The following is a 17,251-nucleotide window of genomic DNA, read 5'->3' on the forward strand; positions in this document are numbered from 1 at the left end:
AGCCAGATTTGACGTGAATATAGCTAAGTTGGCAACATTGCTTAGCATGCGCATAGACTTGCTCGTGCATGTTGAAAACAAAACTTAAGAAACTGTCGTGGTGAACGGACGTGTGTTGCTGCGGCATAAGAATTTGTTGTACAATAATTATAATTTCGAATTGTAGTTGTGCAAAAATATTGTTTAAAGTTGAATTTGATTCAATAGCGGCAGCAGCACCAACTAAATTTTAAACTTATACAAGTGCAGCAACAATTGGAGTTGAGCTGAACAAGCAAATTGAAAACATAACATAACAATAACAAACAAAAGCCGCCGTTGAGAACCAAGCAAGCTAAAATAACTGTGTGTACTGAAGGCATAAGAAATAAACAAAAATTAGCAACAAAAACCGAGAGAAAAAGAAAAACAACAAATACAAGTAGTGTGCAAGCAAAAGTGAAAAGGAAGCAAATTTTTTATTGTTGTTGCGCGTCGCGCGCGCTCTTTATGCATACATATGCATGTGTTCGTCGTCGTGTACGTAACGTGAGTGATAAAAAAGGGCCAAAGTAAAGAAATAAGACCAATAACAGAAACAACAATAATAATACGGTCTAGCACAAGTGCAGCGCGTCTATTTGTTAAGTGTGAGTGTGTGTGCATGGTTGAAGAGTCAGGAACAGACGGAAGTACTTTGGGGGGCGCTCTCTCTCTCTCTCCTTCGCTTCGCCTTCGCTCTCGCCCCAAACGTCTTTGGCTGCTTGCGCTTGATTTGTGTTTTGTTGCTTTAATGCTGTCGCCCATTCTGCTTTGGCGCTGACATTCGCTTGCAATGGCGAATCAGAAACACTGCACAAAACAAATTTAAAGCAGACGCACACAGGATTAAACATTGCCGTCGTCTCTCCACTGCCTTAAAGTCTCTCACAATCTTTAGCTAAATGGCTACTTGACATACACTAATACACATACGCCAACCAGGAAATCAGTTGGTAGCAGCAGCAGCAGCAGCGACAAAGTGCATGCATTACGTAGCGCAACGCTTACGTTTACGTTACGTAGCAAAATAGTGCAGCAGTTGTAGTAAAAGCGCGCTACTTAACGTGAGCAGAACAACACACTAACACACACACACACACATCGATTAAAGTACAAGCTGGACAACAACAAAAGTTAACGAAAAGTATCCGCTTCCGCGTTGCGCCGTCGCCATAAGCTTAAAAGCTTTAAGAACGGGCAAACAGATAAAATTCACTCAACGCCGCGTATTACAACAAGCAGCAGAAGCAGCAGCAGCGCCGCAACTCAACGACGACGACGTCACTGCACAGTGGAGCAAACAGGTAAGCAATTAAATTAATTCTTTGCTTTGGCTATTTCTGTTTAATGCTGCCTCCCATATGTTTTAACTCATATCGCACTTAACATGAAACATAAATCTGTTTACAACAAGCCCACGCCCCCGCCCCCGCCCCACTCGCCCAGACTTTATCAGCTGCGCGATATAAATGCGTCCCGTAGCCCCGTACGCTAATCTTGTTGAAATCGCTTTTATTGTTTCTGTCATTTGCTGACACTGTGTTTTATATGAGTTTACAGCGTTTGTTGTCAGACGCGCTTAGAGGTCAACAAATTGTAAATTCTTTTGACAAGATAATTTCGCTAGTTTAACTATTTTACAGCCAGCTGCCCGCACTAATCTTTAGCATGGTTGTATACATGGGATTTGTTTCAATTAAAGCAAACGAAAATTGTTTGATTTATGAGCGCTAAAGGGCTCCCTCTCTACTCATTTTAATTTTCACTTAATTTTGCCTGCAGTTGAACTCTAATTACAGCCAAAATAAGTGTTAAGCATTTAGTTGTAGTTGTAACTAAGGCAAATTGAAAATTTTGGGTTCGACGAGTCTCTGATTGCATGGAGCGCTTTTCTATGGAAGTGAAACATAACCATAAGCGTAAGCTCCAATTGTTTAATGTATTAACTTATTTAATCATTTGTGTGTTGTTTTCTTATTCTTCTGCTGGGCGCGCTATGTTGAAGCGCACGTCAGCAAATCAATCGTCTGTTGCTCAAAAGCAGCACAGAAGCAGAGAATTGTTTTATTTGTAACGATTGCTCGTCGCAGCCGCAGTCGCCTGTCCGCAGTCGCAAGTTGCGTTTAACTTAACGCTTTAAAGCGAAACAGCCAACAGTTCCTGCTTCTGGTTTAGCTACAATCACACACACGCACACACACACAAAGTTCACTTACTCACACTCACGTAAAAAGCTTAAAAGCTCTGTGGGTGGTGGCGGCAGCGCTCGGGCAAGGAAGCAGCGCACCTGATCACGCTGCTGCCGCCACACTCCCCCAACCCCTTGTTCTACAACCCTTACGACAAGCAAAAATTGCCGACAATAAATTTGATCATAGTATAAATAACGTATGAGTCTATATGTATGTGTGTATGTGTGTGTGATATTTATTTAACATGCTCGATTCTCCAATTAGCGAATAACGAAACAAATCGTTGAAACATGCTGAAAATATACAAATATACACAACATTATCTGTTTGATTAAAATTGTTTGCTATTTAAAAAACACAGATTTTGATGTATTTTATTAGCTAGCTAGCGCTAAAGCGTGAGCGAGCGAGAGCGATTACCTTTCCTGGTTCTGTCTGTCTGTCTAGTTTGCACTGTGACAGCAAAAAACGTAAATACAATAAATTAAATTCACTTCCGCATTGCTCCACAAAACAACGTAACGGGTGAATGTGTGGCAGCGTAAGCGCAACAACAACAACAGCGTTAACAACGTAAGCCAGAGCGCAAAAGTTGTACGGAAGCAAAAACAGAGAAGAGAGCGCAAAGCAAAGCAAAGCAGTCGAGACTTGGACGATCTGTCGGGTCAGCAGCAGCAGCAGCCAGAAAAAGGCAAAAGCGAAGCAAGCAAGAGGAAGAGCATGCCAACACAATAAAAAAAAAAGTGCTGTAGTATGCGTGAAGGCGGCGCTCTTGCTCGCTCACGCTCCTTATATTACGTATGCTGTGTCGGCGCTGCTTGCTTGTAATCACAAATGATCAAAGAGGGGGCGGGGGGGGGATAAAAAACCTTAAGGCTTATATATATCTGCGGCTGCAATTAATAACAATGTGCGGATGTGAGGCGCTCTGCGTGCGGCTCCTGACCCCATACAAACATACTGCATTATAGAATAAGTTGCAGTTGTGCTGTCGATTTGCTGCTGTTTTTAGTTGCTTTAACTTGCATGCGGAAGTAGCAAAGCACAAAGCAAATGTGTGTGTATTTAGTTTTCTTTGCTGCGTGTTGTTATCGCTTAATGCACCATATTGATGTTTTGCAATTGAACGCACATGAGTGAGCAACAGCCAACACCCAGCCACCCACTGAAACATTATGCCACTAGCCCCACTTGTGTGTGTGGCGACCCACAAAAATCACACACTAACCTGAATTTGCCAACAATGTTTTAGCCTAGTCGCTGTCTCTCTTTCTTGCTTTCTTTCGCACACTCGCGCTTACAGCTTCCCATAAAAAAAAGCAACTCGACTCGATCGCAGCCTCTCACTCTTGCTCCGACTCGCTCATTTGCAGCTTATTACATTTAATGTTGCAGCCCTGACAGCATAAATTATGAAGCTTGTCTACATTTATTTTTAGGCAGCATTAGCAATGCAGTAAATTTAGTTTAGATTAGTCTAATCAAAGCAAAGATTAAGCTTGCCAAAGGTCGTTGCCGTTTATCAGAATAACATAAAGCAGCTTAAATCGATCGCCGCTGCATTTGACAGATGCTTACATCCTAGCTTCAATTAAGCCTAACAAAGTTTGACATAAATCTTGCTGCCAGCGCCCATAACTTGGTAACCAACGATGCACAGCGCACAAGTTAAAGCAAATGCATTTGGCTAAAACGCGACTCAATGAGTTGGCTACATGTTGTTGCTATGTGGCGCAAAAAAAAAAAAAGAAAAAATAGTAACCTGTTGTGTGAATTATGTTACGAATGAACGTAACGTGTTTCAAAATATAGGAAGTCTTGCTTGAGTTATACCGCCGACAACAACAACAACAACAATGTTATGGCTTTTGGGAGCTCGGCTTGTTGGTTGTTGTAGCTTTAACGGTGTCTCGTTGTAGTTGTTGTTGGCTATTATCTAACTGCGCCAAAGAGAAAGAAAGAAACTAACTAACAAACAAGCAAAAATTCGCTGCATTTGCCGTTTTCTTAGCCCAAGTCTTATGGCACATTTACTAGCTTGGCACATATACGGGCTTAGTTGCGATCTAAGCCAAGTGATAGAGCAAGAGCGAGAGAGAGAGAGAGTGGAAAAGAGGGCGCAAGAAGTGGAGTAATGTTGTCTCTTGTTTGTTTGTCGATGCAACACAATTAGGTAATTTTCTTTTTCTAGCTATTTAACTAAGCGGGAGTGAGAGAGAGGGGAGGGGGTTGCGTGGCTAGACGTAACGCTTTGAATTTTCTTTTTGGCCTGTGGCGTAAGCAACAAAAAGGAAATGCAACAAAAGTCTTGCCACACAGCATGATATTATATATTGCTATATGCTATATTGTCAAGTGCAAGTTCTACCTGCAATTGTTACCTGTTGAGCATGCCTCACCATTGGTGGTCCTTAAGCTTGCTACCAATTGTTTAGCTCGAGTGTCCCTCCCGCCTGCGCTGCAATTTTCACAATGAAAATAAATTCAAGGAAATTAGCTAGACAGACGGAAGGAAGCAGGACACGCAGCTGCAGCCTCTCACACACATTAACACTTTTCTCAATAGATACAAAATCAGCTGCCAAATTGCAAATTTTCGCGTTATCAAAAAGTGTGGCACAAAAAAATGTTTTTATTGTTTAACATACATGTTTATTTATTTTTGGCAAATCGTTCATAAATCAATTTGATGCTGAAGAACCGATAGCATTGATAAAGAATACACGTTACCAATGCGTGTGTATATATGTGTGTGTGTAATCGGCGAGCTACGATAAGCGAGTCAAGTGGAGCAGCAGCAGCAAAATTCGCAGCGTTCCCGCACACGGAACGAAAATTTGAGTCGGCAGCAGTTTGGGGCAGGGGCAAGAGGCGTGGGTTTGTTTATAGACTGATTGGGGTTGAGGTGGGGAACCGGAAATGACGCCAGTGGGAATATTTAGGTGTGTAGCTGTGGTCAGTTTGTATTTGTATTAGTGTGCGTCTTAATTGATATGAACTAATCAGCAGCAAATTGTTAGCAATTTTTTGTTGTTTTTTTTTTTTTAATACCTCTGCACTTGGTCTGGTTTATTGTTATAATAATTTTACTGCGCTCGCGTCACACAAGCAAATTTAAATTATTGTTAATTATGTACGCTAGCCTAGCTAGCTGCTATTGTTTTTGTTTTTTATGCATTATTTATAGGCGCTTTGCGTAAAAACGTAGAAAACAATAAACAAAACAAAACGCAAGCAATTCACTCTTCATATCGCAAAGGTTCACAAGTGGCAAGTCTACAAATACAAATAAAAAATAGAGATTTGGAAGAAAAAAATATTCAGCACTTGAGTTTGAAAGTAATGCACGTAATCATGAGAAATACAACTAAATATTTAAACAATAATAATTGTAGGAAATTACATGCAAAAGATGTTTAATATTTTCAAAAATAAAGCACAATTTTAAATAAATAAAATACATGATAATAGTTATAAAGAAATGTTAAGTAACTGACTAGCGCAATTAACAGCTGTTAAAATATTTATGTTAATGCAACATTTGCTAAATTCTTTGATTTTTTATATATTTATGCAAAATTAAATCGCATAAAAAAATGTACAAATCATTTTTAAATGTATTAAAAAAAATGTTAAGTAACTGTTAAAATATTTATGCTAATGCTGCTAACATTCACTAAATTGGCAAAATATGTTTGATTTATTTACAAAAATTATTAAATACATAAAAAATTGCTATACATATGTTTTAAAATTTATTACAAATAAATGTTAAGCAACTGTGCAAATTAAGTGAAAATTACAAATATACATTGTGTAAAATGTATGAACAATAATTTGAATTTATTATAATTATTAATGCAAAATTTAATTGCATACATTTTAAAATTTATTACAAAAAAATGTTAAGTAACTGGTTAGCCAAATTTAAAGCTGTTAAAATAATTATGTTAATGCTAACAACATAAATTGACAAAAATATGTTTGATTTATTTACAAATTTAAACACACAAAATAATGCTACATACATTAAAATTGATTCCATACAAATGTTAAGCAACTGCTGCTAACAGCTGTTAAAATATTTATGCTAATGCTGCTAAAGTTAGCCGCTGTGTTTGGCAAATATTTGCGCAAGTAATTAACATAAACGCACACAAGCATATAAAATTCATATTTGTATGTGTATGTGTGTGTACACAATTAATTGATAATAAACAAATATTAGCGACGTCATATGCGGATGCAATTTACTTGATTGTAACTGTAGCTTATCAACTTTAGTGTTTCTATGCTGATTTCAGTTTGTTGTTAATTTTATATAGCTTATTAATATTATTATTATAATTTTATTGTCGTTGATAAGCAACTAGTGCAACGACAACAATAGTATGAGCACTATAAGTAAGTAATAATACTAGATAAAAGAACGTGGATAATTGCATAAAGAAGAAGATACACGCCTACGAAAGCTCAACGCTAAGAGATGCAACAACAACGACAACTGACAACAATTGCAACTGACAAGTGCTTTGCTGTCAAGTGTCTGCCACAAAATGCAGCAACAACAACTTTAGCAGCTAATGAGCTAAATAAAGCAGCCTCAGAGCCTCAATTGCCTGCCCACAACTATTGTCAGCACTTGCAACTTGCTGCATTGCCCCAAGCCACGTGGTGCTGGTGCAGACGCTAATTATGAATTTGGTGGCGACAATAGGAAACAACGAAACACAACTTGGTGGCGGCTTCTTAGCCAGCTCAGCATCTTGAGCTTGAGCAGCCTTTGACGCGCTCCCACTTTTCATTTTTTTTCGCTACGTGCCTTTCGTGTCAATTTCGTTGTTTGTTTTTTAATTTGTTTGCTTTACTTGGAAATTATAATATAATCTGCTGCTGTTTGTCGCACTTATATATGTATATAGCATTATATGTGTGTAGCATTCTTCTAAAAAATTTCCACGTTTCCCTAGCACTTGTTGTCTATGCCGCTCCAGCTACTTGCCAAATGCCCCACAGCTATTTCTAGTTATTATTGTTGTTGTTGTTGTTGTTGCTGTCATATCATTTGACACTTGGAATTAACGTTGCGGCCATTATTCGTTTGAATTTTATGACAAATTTCAGCAATGCCTGGAAATTGTAGAACTACTATATACTGTAATATCTATTGTGTAAAAAGTATATATATGTATATAGCTAGTGCTTGCTAAGTTGTCTGCGCCGACATAAAAGTCATTTCCTGCAATTGTAGAACTATAAAAAGAGTCTGAGAAAATTGCACTGATCAATTTAATATTTATTGTTGCAGAACTTTGAACTTTGTGGTGGCAGCTCAAAACTATAAACAAAATCTCTTGTAACTAAATTTAACAACTTGCAATTACAAGTTTAATCAACATTTTGTTACCTTGAATATCGCATGTTGATCGCTTGTTCAACATTATTATCGATATGTTTACCGTTATCTCATGTGTGGCTGCGCGCTCAGTTCAAAGCATATCTGTAGCTCTTTCGGCTCGTCGCTTCATACAGCAGCTCTGATGCGCTTGTAGTGATTGTGTTTTCATTTAATCAATAAGACAAGTCGCCCTATCGCATGTCTCAAGACAATGCCCCATAATTTAGATATAGCAATACGTATATATTTCCTGCACATGCGTTTCCCACAGTTTCCTTTAATTATTGTTCCAAGTTAAGGAAGTGACTTTAGAATGCTAGAAAACGTGAGCGATTTTTGCTAATCTATTAATGAAAATTATACACTGCTGCTGCTCCAAGTTTTCAGTCTCTGGACTTGCATGACTTGCTTCTGATTATAGTCAGCTTGTCTCTCTCTCTCTCTCTCTCTCTCTTTCTAGCGTGCTGTCCGCTGCTCGTACATCCGCTTCCGCATTTATTAAGTGTCTTTCCAAGCGACGCGCAAAACGTTGCGAGCTCAGTTCGCTTAGAACGTTTTACAATTCAGGTTTTTGCAGCTAGTTTTTTGTATATTCTCGACTTCTTTTTTTTGCACTGTGCGCTGTAATTAAGATGCGAGGCGCGATCGTTGTTGCTGGCAACGATCAGATCATGCCAAAGTTCTTGCTACAATCGACTGCGTCTCACAGCAGACAACAGACTGTGAACAGGCTTGGAACTGTTGACTGGGCTCCATGCATGCCTAGATCTGAGCTATGTGCTTGATTACTAGCGCAAATACTAACTACCGGTTTAGATACATAACTATGTGTATGTATGTGTGTGTGAGTGGTTTAGCTTGGCTGCTTGCCTAGCTTGGCTTGACTTCAACTTTTCTTGGATGGATGGCCACATCCGTGCTTTGGACGCTGATCTAATTGCCCATTTGCGTTACAGGAAGCTGACTTGCTTGTCTAGATCAATTGCCAATGGGAAAGCGCAGAGAGAGAGAGAGAGAGCGAGAGCAACCAAAAGCCCAACAGGAAGTCAATAACCAAGTCGATTTATTTTCAAGTCAACACACACACACTCACTCGTATGTGTGTGTGTCTCTTTAAATAAGGCAAACAAAGCAAATGTTGTATCTATCTTATGCTTATCTTATCTACGCATATTTGTTATAAGCTTACTGAAAAAAAAAGGAAATTCTACATTTCATAATACCATATGCTACTCACTCGCTGATATGAGAACAAGACAATACTAGACAACACTAGGATTACTAGTTTTACTTAAAAGCAGAGCTAACAACAGTTGTGTGTCGAAACTGACAAGGCCCTAACCTAGTCAAGGGGCTTGAGCTTATCTCTTTGATGGACAAGTACGCCTTCGGTTCTTTTAATTGAAATCAATGCACGAGTGCAAGTTCTTTAAGTTCCAAGATAACAAATAGAAGAGAGCAGAAATAGGAAGTCTTAGCATACAGACAGAAAGAATTTCGAACTGCTGCTTAAAGTTTGAATTCTTATAACAAGTCGGAGAATACAGAATTGATGAATTTCGTATTCTTTTTGGAAGTCCGAAAGTAGAATACAGACTTCATGTATTTCGAATTCTTTTCTGAACTTCGAAACTTCAGAACCAGTCTTAGAATACAGAATTGATGATTTCGAATCTTCCCAAATATCGTTCTTTCCGCTAAACTTTCTACAACGGAATGCCTTTGACTTTGATATGCGGCAAAATTCCATTTAAAAATGTCTTTTGGTTGTCAAGCTCATTTTTTAGTTAATTGTCAATGTTCTTTCAAACACGGAAGCAATTTCAACGCATGTCAACCAACTCAATTGAACCAAGTCGAGACCCAAAGCTGAACTCGACCCCTACGAACAGACACAGACACATAGACATTCATTTATGATTCTTGTTGCAAACTGTGCAAGCGACATGATGATGATGCTGATGCTGATGATGACATGACAGTCAAACGCTGACGACAACTGCCTTATTAAGTTGCGGAACTTTTAGATTAAGCCCAAGTGGTGCAGTGGGGTGTGTGTAGTGGACTCTCTCTCTCTTCCAACTAGTGCGAGAAAATCGCAAAAGTTGAAACACACAGTTGCAGCTAATTGAATGTAATGGGCACAAATGATGATGCGGCGGCGACGACTGTGTGTCCAGTTCCAACTACGCCCAGTCATCATCATGTGGCAGGCTACTCCATGGATTCCATGCATAAATAGTTGGTTAGCCACATACGATTTTGAACTCTGCTCGAGCGTTTGATGAACTCATCGCAAAACAACAAAGAAGTGTAGAAAATACAAAAAAAAGAAGAAAAATATGATTACTGAGACTCCGTAGGTAGGTAGAGAGTTAGCTACCGTTGATGATCATCTTGGCTAAGATGATGCTGTGCTTTTATTGTTCCACTGCTTATGGTAATGGCTAATGATCATCATCATCAGCAGCAGCAGCAGCATAAAAAGCGATAAAAAAGATTCCAAATATACGTATGTTATAAAAAAAGCAAAACAAAGCAGTTTCAACTTTAGCTTTGGGGTTTGCATATTAAAATACCAAAAGGTTATCGAACGTTTGATATCATTAAGCATTTTGTATTCAGCTTCAGTTGCTGTTGTTGTCTTTTTCCTATGCGGCATATCTTTAGTCTCATATCATTTCCCCCTACGTAGAAGAAGAAGCCGAAACTATGCGCAAAGCATAAAGATGAACAATGAGGCAGCAGAAAAAGTCAAAAGAGCGCTTCAAGTGTCGAAAACTTTGGAGCAGCAAACGCCCTAGACACATTAGAAATGAACAAGACAAACAAAAGTTAAGAGATCATAAAGATTTCAAGCTGAGCTTACAGTTTATGAACTACATGCATGATCTTTTTTTTCTTCTTTATTGTTTGTAGATCTTGTCGCGTGATCAACATTTAATAACTGACTAAAGTGTGAGCACAAGTTGCAGTGGCTTAGCATAGATAATTAGTTGAAGCTACAACAAAAACAAAAGTAAGCGTTGTAGAAATTGTTGTTGTTGATCTTTCAAAGCGAGTTTGGCTGCTTCTACCTAATTTGCTAGCTAAGCGTGCTGCTCTCGCTCTCTCTCTCTCTCTCTCACTCTTTTGTATCCAAGTGCGTAACAATGATTGATTTGCTTGTGTTTTTGGATGATCGCTCAGTTGTCTGTTGCTTTGGGGCTCTTGGGTTGCTCCACAAAAAAGTGCCTACGGCGCTTATAAAGCAACAAACTACACAAACAACTACAAAAGCTAAGCTAAAGTGACGATCTAGACAGAAATTGAACCGTAGACGTTTTGGTTTTCGGTGTGAGCAAAGAAGAACCCGGAATTGGCGTCTCTATATATTTTATATATGCTCACCAATACGCGCGTAGTTACGCTCACGCGCTTGTTATGCACACTCAGCTCTCCAGCTCCAAGCTCCAACAACGTTTACTATTTGTATATCTGGGCTGGGTTTTTTTTAAAGCGAGTTTTGCTGCTAGGCGCGGAGAGGGGGGTGCGGAGCTACGAGCAGAGCGGGTGTAGTAACGAGTAGCTCAACTCAGCTACGTGTCTGTTGTTGTCTTTTCTTAAATATATGTATGTGTTGTATTTCTTTTTTTTTTATTATTTGTTAGCAGTTATAAAGCAAAGCAGGTCGTTGACTTGGTTTTGAATTTTTGTGCTTATTAATTGAGTATTTGATATGCCGTAGTATAGCTAACGATGCTAGGCTACCAATGCACACACACACACACACGTGCAAAACACACGTTGCTTGTTGTCTTCACTCATTGAATTTCATTTGCCCAGGCAAACAAAGAAGCAGAACCTTAGCGTAACTCAGCTTAGGACCAAATCTAGGGGTTGGCACTTGAGGGCCCAAGGCGCACTGCTTGATAAACAACGCGCAGTAAGTGGAACGCACTCATAAAAGAGATCAAATGTCAATCCGTCGCTGTATTTTTGGGCATCACCACATGCGTGTCTATTCTTTTGCTTTTCCAAGAAGTCCCATACAAAGATGTAAGTGCATCCGCAGCAGGTACGCATTTCCTTATTCCCAGCACACAGCCGCCAACGCCTCTTATCTGTTGTTGCTGGCTTGGCTGCGCTACCTGCTGCCAGCTACGATCATCATCAGCAGCAGCAGCAACAGCGGCCGCCATCTCGCTCTTGCACTCACTTATGCACTTAATCTTAATGCGCCGTGGCGGCTGTCGCTTCTGCCTTTTTATGTTATCAGATTTTTCTTGCTTTTCACATCGTTCTACAACAGCAGCAGCCACTTGATGCACAGCCAGAGACCAGTGGAAAGCCCAGCCTCGATTGGCCCCAGGGAGGATGCGCCTGCGGAAATTACTCATTAACTCTCAAATTGCAGCAACACATACACACACACACGCACTCAAGTGTGTGAATCATTGCCTTGTTGCTGCAAAGGGTGACTGTCAGTCGTTAGTATATTCCAACTGTCATACAAGTATTTTTGTATATTAATCGCTTATCGATAACATATTTGAATTGCTCTGTCTGCCCATTTCCGTTAGCCCCCCGCCCACTGCACTAAATCTTGGCAAAACGGAAACGTCTGCAAAAATTCTTCGCACACACACAAAAGTCTTTTTTAGCTTTTTGCTTGCTCTTTGCTATTTCCATCACACGTTTGCGTTTGCTGCAGTTTCTGTTGTTGTTTAGCTTTTACATTTCTTAGTCGCTTGCTGGGGCTGTTTGTTGTTTTTGGGGGCAGCGTCGGCTGCTGCTGCTGCTGTTGGCATTTTTCTAAACTGATCGTTTTATAATTTTTATTTTTTTTTCGTTTGTAATTTCCGTTGAAACCGGTTCGCCATCATCCGCATACCTAACTACCTGTGCCTTGCGCCTGTTTACCCCTTGCTGCTCCCAGTTGCGTCTCCTGCGCCGCAGTCGCAGTCTCTGCTGCTGCTGCTGGCAGCGTCATCATTTGCCGGCAGAGATTTTAGAATACACATGTTCTCGCGTTCTCTATGTGTTTGTATATCTGTTTTTTATTCTTTAGCTTATTGCGTGCTGTGCTTTTTGCTGCTTCTTGAAACTTTCTTGTTGTTCTTGTTCTGTTCGTTGTTGTCCGATGAACATTCATTTGTCATTTTACTACGTGCCACCGACTGTTTATATGTTTATTTTGTTTGTTGTTATTGCTGTTGCTGCTGCCCAGCGAGTGAACATGTGTATGTTTATATGTATGCCATGGATTTATTTTAGTCAAATTTAACCATATGTTGTTGCGGCAACCAAAATAACACGTAGGCTCCATAGGCCGAGCGGCGGGGGCGGGGGCAGCAGCACCAGCACCTCTTAAACAAAACAAATAGACCCCCTCTAAGTAAAAGACATGTAGACAATAAAATATTCGTATAAACACACATACACACGCACACTTATGCACACACGATCATCATCATCATCTGTTGTGCCTGTTGCTTCTTCTTGCTCAACAAGCAGCAGCAGCAGCAGCAACAACAACAACACAGTAATAAGAAATATTTATTATACACGCTCGCTCTCTCTTATATGCGCGCGCTCTCTCTGCTGCTATTGCCATCTCGCTTGCACTCGTTTGAACTGAACTTTAAGTAAATTTCTTTGCTCACTTGTTGAAATGCTTCCCGGAGAATGAGGAAGTTTCTGCTGTGCGAGAGCCAAGATGAGATAAATTTTTATATGTTTACGTATGGCTGCCTGCCTGCATGTATGTATATATATAAGTTTGTATGTGTGTGTGTGTCCGAGCAATATACAGGGTGCTTGGGGCCCCAGGTTAGGATAAATTGTTGCTGCTGCTGCGTCTTTGCATTGGCTTGCTGCTCTCTTTACCCAGTGGCGGATTTATTAGTTGATGTCGTCGTCGTCATCGTCTTTCTCCACATCCACAGCACTCCACAGCTTCTTATTGTTGTTGCTGCTGCTGCTTTGAAAACGGGTTTTGGGTATGGAATGTGCACTTCCGTTTGCCGAGATCGTCGTCGTCTGCTTGGCTTTGCACTGGCAGCGATATGCAAGGCAAGACAAGCCCTGGCCGAGTGGGCAACTTGGGCACGGCTTTCAAGTTTCGTAAAGTAGGCTTCCCCCCTTACCCCCCAACACGCGCTCTTACCAACGACAGCAGCAGCAGCAGCGGCATCAATATATTCGTTTATGTTGAAATCTTTAAGCGACTCTGATCATGCAAAGATATGCACAAGTGTGTGTGTGTAGAGTGCAAGTCTACATACATACATACATATGTATGTGTGTCTGTTTGTATTTGTAGACTGCTTTCAGTGTTTGCTTTGTACACATCCGGAATAGTAGTGTAAGCATTTGCTGCTGCCAACGCCGACGCACACATTTATGGCAATTACCATATTGAGAAAATTTCAATTAAAAAAGCTAAAATTTAGATTTACATACATACATACAAAGGTATTTGTGCACATAAATATAAACGACTAACAAAGTGTGAGCTACGTTTGAAATTGAAACGAAATGAGATTGAAATGCGTTTCACATGTCGATCGTTTTCGGTGGGGGTGTGTTTTTGTTATTAGAGCGAGCGCGCACAACTAAGAGAGAGCGCCAAGTGTCGCCGCCGCATATGTGTGCGTGTGTGTGTGAGTGTGGAGAGGCTGACTCATGCACTTGGCTGCTTCTCCCGCTCTTTGGTTCTTTTGGCTACGCGCCTGTTTGTTTACGAAGCAATCTGATTTGCTTGGAATGCGAAAATCGAAAAACTGTCTCTGTCTGGACGTACGCTCTTGTTCTTACTCTCTCGCTCTCTCTGGGCGATGATGTGTGTGCTCAGCTATTTAGTGACGGAAGTGTATGTGTGTGTCCTTTACTAATGCTTCGATTTCTTTGCTTTGCTTTCATTTGCAGATTGACACTCTTGTGGCTTGGACGACAGCAGCAGCGACGACGACGACGACGGTCTACTTAACACTTGGCGCGTTGCATGTCCCAAAATGAAAATGCTTCCAGTACAGCTATCATTGAATCCGCTCAATCCCAGCATCTGGAGCGATGTCATCTGGCGCTGCCCGCCACCACCATCCAGCCAGCTGGCGGAGCTTAAAACCCAGCTGCCACCATCGCTGCCCTCAGATCCGCGTTTGTGGAGCCGTGACGATGTGCTCGTCTTTTTGCGCTTCTGCGTGCGTGAATTCGATCTGCCCAAGCTCGACTTTGATCTCTTCCAAATGAACGGCAAGGCGCTCTGCCTGCTCACACGCGCCGACTTCGGACATCGTTGCCCCGGCGCCGGCGATGTGCTGCACAATGTGCTGCAAATGCTCATCATCGAATCACACATGATGCAGTGGCATCTGCCCAACAGTCCTGTGACGCCCACGGGCCGCTATCCGCTCTCGCCTCACAGTCACCCGCCCACACCCACCTGGCCGCCACTAAACGCGCCGCCCGACAGCAGCAATCCCTTCCACAGCAGCAGCAGCGCCAGCAGCACAGCCGCTGCCGCCCACATGGCAGCGCATCACTTTATGGCGCCCAATTCAGTCACGCTGAGCCCGCCACCCTCAGTCGACTCCCAGGCCAGCAGCCCGCCGCAGCCCACTGCCTATCAGAATGGCTCCAGTGCGGTGACGCCTACAAATGGCAGCGCCAGCGGCAGCACAACGAATGGCGTCCAGCCCGCAAGTGGCGTGCAACCCATGAAGGGCATCAGCAGCGCCAGCAGCAATCACTCCGACTCCGAGGAGGAGTACGCCGAGGGCAAGACGAATGCGCTGCCGCCGGCTCCGCTGGGCTACAGCGCTGGCAGCCCGCCAGGCACGCCCATACACAAGGATCTGAAGCCCAACTGGACACAGCAGCTGACCAACAATTTTGTCAACACTTGGTCACAGCAACAGCAGCAGCAGCAACAACAACAGCAGCAGCAGCAACAGCAACAGCAGCAATCTCAACAGCAAAAGCTAACGCTGGATAACACTGGAGGCGGCTCTATTGTTGCACCAGCTGGTGGCTCCATCTCGGCGCCCACAACGCCCAGCTATATGTACAAGGCCAAGCGTGAGTTCTTCCCGGAGAACTCCGAGCCCAATACAAGTAAGTCTTTACTTTAAATAGATAATCCCTGCCAGCTCTAACGTACTCACTCTCTCTTGGTTTAGATGGACGCCTGTTGTGGGACTTTTTGCAGCAGCTGCTGAACGATCGGAATCAGAAGTACAGCGACCTGATTGCCTGGAAGTGCCGCGATACGGGCGTCTTCAAGATTGTCGATCCCGCCGGGCTGGCCAAGCTCTGGGGCATACAGAAGAATCATCTGTCCATGAACTATGACAAAATGTCGCGTGCTCTGCGTTATTATTATCGCGTCAATATTCTGCGCAAAGTGCAGGGCGAGCGCCATTGCTATCAGTTTCTGCGTAATCCCACGGAGCTCAAGAATATAAAGAATATATCGCTGTTGCGGCAAACGACGCCAGCGACTGCCGCTGCCACGCCTGCAACAGCGCCCAATCAACCGCCCAGCAGTCCCAGCAATTGGCAGCAACAGCAGCAGCAGCAACAACAACAGCAGCAGCAGTCGCCACAGCGTCCTGCCTCGCGCAATGCCGCGCCCATGAATCTGCCAACTGCAGCTGCAGTCGCTGCCGCCGCCGCCGCTGCCTACGGACCGCAGCCGCCTTCGCCGCTGTTTATGCAGGCGTTCCATTATCTGTCCGCTGCTGCAGCTGGTCCGCCACCCAATTCACCTGCCGCTGTATCCTGTCATACGCCCGGTGCGCCACAAGTTGGCGACAAGTTTCAATTTCATCCGCTGAAGCTGGAAAACGGCAGCGGTGGCAGCCATAGTCCCGATCATGCCAACGAAGATCTCAAGCCCACTGATCTGAGCGTAAGCAGCAAGAGCGCCAGCGCCAGCAACAATGAGGATTGCTATCCGTAAGTTCCAGACGCTTACCACAAAAAGCAAATGTTAATGCTCAGCGCTCTTTGCAGGCTCATACGCAATGCTGACGGCCTGACCACCATTAAGCTCATACGCTACAACGAGCAGCAGCAGCAGCAGCAGTCGGGAGTGGAGCAGGAGCAGCAAAGTGCTGGCTCACCCAAGCCCATGGATGCATTGGAGCAGCAGCAGCAGGGACAAGCTGTGCCCATGGACAGCGATTGCAACAGCAGCGAGGAGACATCATCATCAACGGCATTTAGACACATGCAACAGTAGAGAACGAAACACACACAAATGACAATCAAGTCCAACTTCCAACAAATCCACTTACCTGAGCAACAACTGCAGCTGTCAATTGGGACCAGCAACTGCTTCACACTTGTACATACCACACACACACACACAGATACACACATACATACACTTGCTTTTAGTAGCTGTCTAAATCATAGAAATGCATACACATATATATATTTTATATAAAACAAACAACATATTTATTAAGTTAAGCTCTCACACACACAACAACAACATAAACAATTTGTTTAAATTTAAGTAGATTTTTTGCTAAGAGAAACGGCGCAGCGCAGCCTTTAACAATTTATACAGAGTTATGTGCCAATTTTCTACATTTAACTAAACATTAAGTTCACCAACACACACCAACACACACACATTAGCATATAAGTG

The 17,251-nt window shown here is 42.3% G+C and overlaps 1 protein-coding gene across 1 annotated transcript; it reads left to right on the forward strand.

Annotated features, from left to right (window-relative positions):
• Positions 1-432: 432 nt before the first annotated feature.
• Positions 433-17,214, forward strand: LOC108607573 (ets DNA-binding protein pokkuri). Its single transcript, XM_017998465.2, has 4 exons — positions 433-1,325; positions 14,521-15,708; positions 15,774-16,551; positions 16,609-17,214. The coding sequence occupies exons 2-4, from the start codon at positions 14,607-14,609 to the stop codon at positions 16,835-16,837; spliced, it is 2,109 nt and encodes a 702-aa protein (XP_017853954.1). The 5' UTR covers positions 433-1,325; positions 14,521-14,606; the 3' UTR covers positions 16,838-17,214.
• Positions 17,215-17,251: the final 37 nt, after the last annotated feature.

This window comes from Drosophila busckii, chromosome 2L, assembly GCF_011750605.1.
Source record: "Drosophila busckii strain San Diego stock center, stock number 13000-0081.31 chromosome 2L, ASM1175060v1, whole genome shotgun sequence".
NCBI classification, from domain to species: domain Eukaryota; kingdom Metazoa; phylum Arthropoda; class Insecta; order Diptera; family Drosophilidae; genus Drosophila; species Drosophila busckii.